Source organism: Juglans regia, chromosome 6 (assembly GCF_001411555.2).
Source record: "Juglans regia cultivar Chandler chromosome 6, Walnut 2.0, whole genome shotgun sequence".
Lineage (NCBI taxonomy): Eukaryota > Viridiplantae > Streptophyta > Magnoliopsida > Fagales > Juglandaceae > Juglans > Juglans regia.
In genome coordinates this window covers 32,755,672-32,765,477 of record NC_049906.1, presented here as the reverse complement: position 1 = coordinate 32,765,477, position 9,806 = coordinate 32,755,672, and the positions used below count along the sequence as shown (strand labels likewise).

Sequence of the window (9,806 nt, the reverse complement as noted above, 5' to 3'; positions counted from 1 at the left end):
CACCATATGGTACATCACTCCATCACTCCATCACATGGAGTACACTCTACTTGTACTCCCTTCACAACGCTACGCTATGCCACATCACTACTACAACACACACTTCACACCCACACTTTACAATACAGTTCCCAAGTACGCCTAATACTTCAGCGAATTTCACAATTACTAACAACATAGTCTACAACCTAAGCAACCCATTAACAAACATAAATAAAGAGGGAGAGAGGGTTATGCCATCGACGGGATAACTCATGCGTTGCTCGCTGTCTAGCATGGCTAGTGGCGTTGAAAACCACTAGCTTGAGCGGTAGCAGTCACTACCGTGACCATACGACGAGACTATCTCGGAGATCGAATCTAGGATTTTGGCTATTAGATATAGGATGTGCGAGGGTGGCCGACCTAGTGGGGAGTTCGTGGGTGGCGACTAAGGCTGTGTACAGTGGTGGTTAGCCATGTACAGTGTGCTGTCCACCATGTATGGTGGTTGTTCACCACGTAAAGTCACAGTTTGGGCTTAGGGCTAGGCTAGGGGAGGTCAAGGGAGATTGAGGGTGGTCTCATGGTGGCTGAGGTGGCAGAGCCGTGGGTTTCCAAGGGGGATCCGTGTGCCTCAAATAGGGGAAATGGAGGGGAGCTCAGATGGTCGTTGGCTGGCCATGGAAGGCTTGAGAGGGGTATGGTGGAGTTGTGGTGGTGAGGTGGAGGCGGCAAGGCAGCCCACGGGGGTGGATTTGGGCCAAAGGGTGGAGGAATACCTTTGAGAGAGTGAGAGGGCGTGTGGGAGGAGGGAGGCTCGGTTGGGCATGGGGGTGGGTAGGGGAAGTCGTTGGTGGAAGGAAGAGTCTCTGGTGGTGCTGCGGTGGCCGTGGGAGGCGGAGCTCGGCCGTGGGAGACAGAGCCCAGCCGTGGGTATGGTGAACCCGTGCATTGGAGGAGCTGCGTGCATGTGAGGGAGGGGCTATTGGCTTCAAGTCGAGAGGAGGAGGAAGGGGGAGGTCAGGGGGTGTTCGTGGTGGTGCTCGGTGGTGGCCCTGGCTAACGATGGCAGCGCTAGGAGGAGATAAATGGGTGAAACCCATTTTTGATGGGCTACCGTAGGAGGAGAAAGAGGGCTACGTGGGGTTTACAGGTGGTGGGCAGGTGCTCGCCGGCATGAGAGGGAGTTGCTCGTGGTGGCGATGAGGCTGAGTGGCACACGGCCATGCCTGGCTGAGCTGAAGGGACGAATTGGGTGAAAGGGAGAGGAGATGTGCGGCGTAAGCTGAAGGGAGAGGAGAGAGAGAGAGGGAAAGGGAAAGTGAGAGAGAAAGAAAGGGGGCTTTGGTATTTAATCCTAACCCTTTATCTTGGAAACTTCAAAACGATCAAATGGTGGAGAATTAAAACACTTATTTAAAATGCATAAATATTAACTTAACTAAAAGTATTGAAAAGAATTAAGATAGAATATTATTTAAACTAAATTTTAGTTTATAAAATAATATTCCTTCATCATTAATAAAATGATGAAGTCTTATTTAATATCTTTAAGAGAATAAAACCATCTAATTAATTAGAGTTTTTAACATAATTTAAATTTCATGATATTTTAAATAACTAAAATCATTTAGATAAAATGATTTTATACAATCATAATATTTTTAGAATTCTTCAAAAATATTATAATTGTCTTACTTAAAATCAAGTTTAGTCAAATAACACTAGGAACATCCCATTTAAAATACTCGTGGCTTTAAAACACTGAGCTAGCTTTAGAAATCACATAATATCTTTAAAAACACGCCATCGAGATTCAACACGCATAACAAGACTCGCATTCGTCGAATTTGCTTACGTTAGGAAGAAGGAGTGGGGTGTTACACATTTTGTGATCTCAACCTTATAATATTTTGTTGTTCTTGTATACTGTAATACGAGAGAGAGAGAGAGAGAGAGAGAGAGAGAGAGAGAGATCATGAGGGTGGTTATTTGTTTGATAATAACGGACCACATTCCATTCATAATAAATGACATACAACTTTGACTTAAAAACAAGTCAGTTACATACGTTAATAGCTCCCCAGCACACTTTCGTGGGTAACATGGTTTAATCCAGACGGCAAATTTTTAAAGACCTAAGTTTAATAGATCTATCATGCACAGCTCTATCCCTGACAGAGTTAACAATAACCGGGTGACAAAACCCATACCTCGACTAAGCGGAGTAGGATGCACCAACCCCATACACCGCCTAAGCGGAGAGGGGGGATTACATCATTCGGACTGAGGTCCAAAGGGACAAATTTTTGGATTTTTATTTTTCTAAAAAGTAAAGACAGGACACGAAATGAAATACAATTGAAAACACTGTGAAAGCCAAAAAAGAACAATCCTCCAAGAGGCTGTTGTGACACGTGCAGTACACGCGCCGCTCTGGGAGGAGACCGATAATCGATCTTGAAGACTCCGGACTCACAGATCCCATAGGCATCACGCGTGGCATCTGCAGAAGGCCTCCCAGTGGAGTGTGAGAGACACTCGCCGAACGTCTCTGAGAGCTCTAGGCTGCGCGTGCGAGCGACTTGCCGCTCTGTTTGGCGTTGCATTTGGTGGTCTTGAAGATTGGCGGTTGGGCAACACCATTGAGGGGCGCGTGCTAGTCTATGGTCGCCGAAAATTCTAGATCCGATATTCTCCCTTATTTAGCCAGAAAACACACAAAAAACACAAAAAATGGAGCACTGCACAGAGGAGAAGGGAGTGGGGAGTGAGGGGGGATGTTGTGGTTTCTTGTACGCTTGTGCTGGTTAAAGCAAGATCAGACAAATTTATTTTTCTAAAAATAAGTAAACAATGCATGCAATCAAAGAATATTTATAAGGTGCTATATACACAAAGGTAATACACATCAGATAAAATCAAATGATTGTTAATTTGTTTTTTTTTTTAAAGAATAATAAATAAACACTCTTTGAATGAAGGAAAATTCTATTTATAAGCGGACGTAGATAACACACTTAGGTAAAGTGTTTATATGCCATAATTTTATTGGAAAAAAAAATTTAAAATTTGAATCTTACAAATCAAATTTTACCATTTAAATGATGTAAATAATAAGAATATAATAACTCTCTTAACAAAAGTGTGAAATTATGGAATTTCTTAATGTTATATGCGCACATGTCAACTACAAAATGTTCGCATGCAAGAAAAGTGAACATGTTCATACTTAAAGAACTTGAAAGCAATGTTTTGAATACCATACCGGAGGACGTACCGGTCAAGACGCTGGAACGAAATATTTTGATACCGGTACCGTTTCGGGATAGCGTTTCGGAATAATATTTCGAGATAGTTGATATATAAATAAAATATATATAAATACATATATATATATAAATTATAAATAGTCTAGTCTGAATTGGAGGTTAAAAAATAAGATTGTAGTTTGAAAAAATGAAAAAAAAAAAAAACACTGGCCGAAATATCGGCCGGTACAGGACGAAATATCGTTCAGTACGGACGGTACGGCCGATATTTTGGTTGGTACGAAACAGATATAGTACCTGTACCGACCGGACGGCCGGTACGAAAAATTTCGATCGTACCGGCCGGTACGGTACAAAATTCAAAACTATGCTTGAAAGTCCAACATTTGCACATTCGTTTGAGCTGAAGGAAGTTGAGAAGACACACATGGTTTTAATATACCGTTCAAATGTTACGTGTCAATATGTACAACATCCTAATGTGAAACCTCATTTTAACTCAAACACCAAATCATCTGTTGCCTCCTCTACCATTCAACGCAACCAACGCTGCTGTTAAGCCACCAAATCTGGTTGAAATTAACCCAAACAGGTTAGTGTCTCTATCCCTTGTATTTTTATTGGGTTTTGTTGCAATTTTTTAGTGGGCTTCGATTCACACCGAAACCTAGACTACCACCATCATAGGAAGGCTACCTGCGATGCACCCTTTTTGTGTCAAAAATTGCACAACAGACCGAAAGGGAAGAAATAGTCATCCCTGACTCACGAGATGATTCGGGTTTCGATACGGTGCTCTTTGCATTTATCCATAACATAAATAATAAATAAGTGAATAAAAGTAAATAAAGAAAGACACAGTGCTTTATGTGGTTAGGCATAATGCCTATGACTATGGGTTGTTCGGAGTGAAATCCATTATAATGGATACTTTTACAATCTCTCGTGGCCTCACACATCTCAAATACAGAAGGGAAATTTAGGAAAGATCCTTGGGCGTAGGGAGCTTTTGTGTAGAGAGCTTGTAGAGAGTCTATGGAGAGTTCATCCGTTTTGTGGGGGATCCCCTCATATATATAGATGTCCAACTTGCCTGGTGAAGTCTTTTCCCGTTAGAAGTCTGAGTCCTTTTCATTTAAGGAGTCTATGTGTCTTTCCTCTTTGGAGTTTGTGTGTCTTTCCTCATAGGAGTCTGAGTCTCTTTCTTCTTAGGAGTCTGAGTTAGCTTGTCCTATTCTTTCATGGCTTTATCTCTTCTCTTAATATTCGGTCTTTTCTCTAGGCTAAATTATAGGTTACTAATTTGACCCATACAGATGCCCATGAATCTTAAGGACGATTTACTGTACAAGAAGACATTGAGAATCTTCAAATCAATAATCTTGTAAAGTCTTTTCCTGTTTGGTCCCTGGTTTGCTATTCACTTTGTGCTAAGTGGTGAGGAGCTCAGCTTGGAGAGATAGGAGGGAGGTGTATTCAACCGCATTAGTGGCGAGCACATGGCTCAACGTTGAGTTTGTTTATTTGTGTTGATGTTTGCTTGAGAGATTTGTTTATTGTCATGACAAAGAGTGCATATTTCCATGATTGGTTTTTGTGTGTATTTTTGCTATCCTTTTTACTTTTTGTTGGTAGTAGTTGATTTTTCGCCCCTTGGATCCATCTTAGGCAGTAACTAAGCCTGTCGACTCGTTTTAGAAAGACACCTGCATGAGGCGATTGTAGATCTTGGTGGCTTATTCCCGAAAGTAACCCGCTCGAGACGGTTGTGGCATGGTACCGGTTTTATTTTTCTTACAACTAGTCAAAATCGGTCTGGTTTCGATTTTTCTTTTTCTAAAACTAGACCGGACCGGACAGGACCGGTTCATATATATATTTTTTAATTTTTTATATTGTATATACTTTTTATATATAATTATATATAAAATAGTTTTATATTATTTGATAAATTACTAATTAATATAGTATTAAATTAAAAAATTTTAAAATCTTATATCATTATAGTTTATTGTATTAATAGTTATACTAATACTATATCAGTACATTATATATTATAATATATCACTATATTCTACAATACAATTATAATATACTACAATATATTATCACTATATTATTATATACTATACTATAATATATTATATAATATAAAATATAATATATTAAAATTAGAAAACTGGACTGAACCAGTTAGGGGGTAACAGGTACATAATTGGTTCTTGAAAATGTAAAACCGGTCCAAATTGAACCGGTTTTACACCCCTAATTGGACCTCTCAGAATCATTAAAGGACAAGGTATCTTCGCTTGGCCATCGTTTAGATATCCCAAACGGTAAGGTCAATACGTTGCAAATGAGTTTCATGACTTTACTAGTAGCAACTACTAATCTGCACGTCCTTATTTTGAGCTTTCGTGTGTGTGTATGTGCATATATATAATATTGTTATGTCCTAAACTGTTTTGCTCTTTAATGTAATGGAATATCATAGTATCAGTTATACACATCGTGTTTATATATTTTGTTCCTCTATAAATTCTAAATATTTATTTTCCTTCCAATATTATATTTCAATAGTATGTTCCTTGTTTTGAATGGATATTTAAATTTCAAATTTTAGTGGTGTAATCACAATCATACGTTTGAACATTATGCACATGCGTTTGCACAATAGTGCATATTGTGCGCACTAGAAGAAAATACGCACCATAGAGCATGTACTTTTGCATATTGCTCGTTACGTCTGTTTAGCCAAACAATATAGATAAAATTTCAAAAAGTTATGTTCGCACGTAAAGCTATTAATGTTCGAATCTATTCCAACATTGTTCGAACGTATAAGTATGTTCTAGAGTATGTTCAATGTTCAAACTTTTAATGAGATACGGTCGAACTTTTAATGAGATATGTTCGAACGTATTAAACTCTAAAACAATGGCATATCATTGATGTGTGAATAAAATACCATTTACGTGTGCAACTGTTATGTGTAGTTTAATTTTAACGTAATTTGTATACAAGCAAACTTTTTTAGATAATATTCCGACTTTAGTGACTACTTCTTAGCTATCATAGATTCTAAACCGACACAAAATATCGAATCTGTTGTAGTGATTTGAAGGCATGAAGAAAACATACATTGATTTGATTTCGAAAGGGATGTATGAAACTTACACACCCTAACCAATATGGTTGTAATCGAGCCGAGCCGATCTTTGGTTTGTCGAGCTCGGCTCGACTCAACATACTAGAATTCGAGCTTGAGCTCGTCTAAGAAATGAGCTCGACTCAATAAGCTAAATTCTCAACTCGAGCTTAAGCTTATCTAAAAAATGAGATCAAGTTGAGCCGAACTTGAATATTGTTTATTTCTTTTTTTATTTTTTGAATAAATTTAATAATTAATAAATTAGATAAATAAAAAAAATAAAAAATCTAATATTAAATTTGTACAACTAACAAGTAGAACTTCTATTGAAGTATAAGATTTTAAAAATTTATAAATAATTAATATCTAACCAGTTGATATTTATATGCTTACAAAAATTATTAATACATACACATAATATGATAGCATATATCTATTTCATATATGGCTCCGACATATTAGCATATAAAATTATTAGATCTTATCAACTAATTATTGTACAAATTAAAAAATATAACTATGAAGTATATTCAATATATAAACATAAGTAATTAAGTTACATATTATATATTTAATTATAAAAGTGTTATGCTTAGATTATTAGCTAATACACATATATATATATATATATACATAGGTGTATGTATATATTTATCAATATATGAACAAGCTTTAATCGAGTTGAGCTACGAATCGAGTCGGAAACAAATGGGCGGGCCTTTACGAGTCTTAGCTGAGTCAAGTCGAGTTTTATCAGATATGCGTTATTTACTAATCGAGCGGGTATCTACTTTCACAGGTGAGCTTTTTTTATTCACAAATCGAGTTCAATTTGAGTTTAACCGATCGAGTACCTAGCGAGCTATTGAACAGATTGATTCATTTACAACCCTACTAACCAAGAGCGTATATCTCATTTTCCTTTTAATTAATTAAGGTCATGTTTGGAAAGTAAGATGAATTGAGAGCATAATTAAGAACATCTCATCTCATCTCAAAATTCCTCGTAATTTCCTTCATAAACATCACTCAAACATAAAATACCTTTCAATTTCAAATCTTCAATTTTTTTTATCTAATCATTACAACTTTCCCAAGCTTCCAAACAAAATATAAAAAATAATACAACTTTTTAAAATTTCAAAACAAAAATAATATTAGACAATTATATTCAAATAATTGCTTAATTTTATAATATTTTTATTCAACTTTTTCTTTTTTATTTTCTAAAATCTAATAAAATATATTAACTCAAACTATTTGACTATTATAAATATTCATCAACCATTTGATTGATATTCACAGAATTTTTATTTCATCTTATTATCCAAACATGCCCCAGCACGTTTCAAACAGTACGTGCAACGTACGTATGGATTTGAATATTATTAGTTTGGTTTTCCTACTTTTTCTTTTAATATTTGTCCTAAAACGTCTTAATTATAAATTGCCACGACTTCTTCGTCAAAGTCTAGGGTAATGTAATTCACTCCTAATTTCTCCATCAATAATATGCATCTCATCATGACCGACTTCTTCCTACCTTCTTCTTTCTCGATCGTGTATAAATATATATATATATATATATATATATTATAGATATATGTATGTCTTTCCCTCATCTTGTGATCTCAACCTTAAATATTCTGTGCTGTTCTTGCGTACTGTATAAATACGAGAGAGAGAGAGAGAGAGAGAGAGAGAGAGATCATGACGAGGGTCATGTTGTGGTTTCTTGTACGCTTGTGCTGTGTTTTTCTGCTCTTCCATGCATCCTTTGGAACTTGGAGCAGGTGCGTGCGTGTGTGTGTCTATATAAATATATATATATATATATATAATATATTAAAATCTGTGCAACAAATTAACCCTTTTATAACTTCGAATATTGCCTATATGTCAAACTTAAAGTTTGTTTTCATTGATCTGTAGGAATATTCATCTTCGTTCTCCATTTCATCACGATCCAAAAGGCCGCGAAGATGGCGGGAACAGAGGTCTTTCTCCATCACCCATCGGAAAGCCCCCCGGCTCCGGCATCCCATGATCATCAATCACACCTACCTAGCTAGTTCAATAAATCAAGTTGCATACAAAATATATAATATATATATATATATATATATAGATGTTTAATAAAGAGATGATGAAACAGCAGATCATATAGCCTATATGCAGGCAAAGATAATTTCTTGTATGAAGCTTAATTAATTTGCTTTTTTCTCTAGTGAGTTAATTATTTCCGTCTGCTACTTCTATTAATCGGTCGATCTCTTAGAACTCGTTTCATTTTTACATTAATCTATATTAATTATTGTTAATATTAATTAATTATTGTAAATATTAATTAATTATTGTTAATAACCATGGGGTTATTTATTGAAAAGAGAATAATCAGTCAAACCTAAATGGATAGCAAATAACTCAGCAAAGTACTGATCAATTACTTACAACATGCCAACAAGAAAAACAATGGAAATAGCAAGCAATATTAATACACTGCATGCCTAGCTAGCAAGCAAGGATGGAGTGAACTATCAGGAACATCATCTTGCAACAAGTAGTACTGATCATCATCATCATCATATGCTCAATTTGCAGAACAAAATTAAAACTAAAGAAAACGAGTCCTAAAATGCAAGCTCTCCATGCATCGGTCGAGATCATGTATTCTTATGGAGGCAATTTGCTTTAATTTGGCCACTATAGCTAATCCTAACCCCTTAATTAATTCAACAGTATTTGCAAAGCAAGTAAATAAATCGTTTTTAATTAAATCGAGTAAAGTCCTCTTACGTACGTACGTACGCGGTCTCGATCGGCCATATTCAAAGTTAGACTTGTTCTAGTTCTTTTGTTTTCTCGTCTTTAATTTTCATTCCTTTTTTTACGTCTTAAGACTTGGCACGTACGACTTTCACTTCTGAATAAAATAAAAAATTCTTTGTGAGAGTCTAGGGTCATATGTATATATATACATGATGAATTTACTCATTCTGATCCATATATACAATATCCCACCATGCATGCAGTGTTGAAATCCCTGCCCAAGCAAGCAGTCCACAATGCGCTGCTTGCTTCTCAACCCTCAAACGCCCAACTACCTATTGAATGCAATAATAAATGCATTCATACATATAGGCGATACTGATTCTCACCTATAAATTGAAGCTCCCTGCGAGAGCTTCAGACACACTCAAGAAAAGAAAAAAAAAGTGAGAGAGCCGAGAGAGCTCTGACAGAAAAGAAAGAGAGTTGAGTTGAGTGGAGTGTAATCCTCCTCCTCTGTAATATTTTCTTGTGTTCCACTATTTATTAGTAAAGCTCTTTTCTGTGGATGTAGGTAGTTGCCGAACCACGTTAAATTCGTGGTGTCACTGAGTGCGTGCGTGAGTGTATAT

At 36.3% G+C, this 9,806-nt stretch overlaps 1 protein-coding gene across 1 annotated transcript in view; it reads left to right on the top strand.

Annotated features, from left to right (window-relative positions):
* Positions 1–9,040: 9,040 nt before the first annotated feature.
* Positions 9,041–9,806, top strand: part of LOC118348673 (probable inactive receptor kinase RLK902) — a 1,858-nt gene continuing 1,092 nt past the window's right edge. Inside the window, exon 1 of the mRNA XM_035690767.1 lies at positions 9,041–9,086. Coding sequence (XP_035546660.1) covers positions 9,041–9,086 — 46 coding nt within the window. The remainder of the gene's footprint in view (positions 9,087–9,806) is intronic.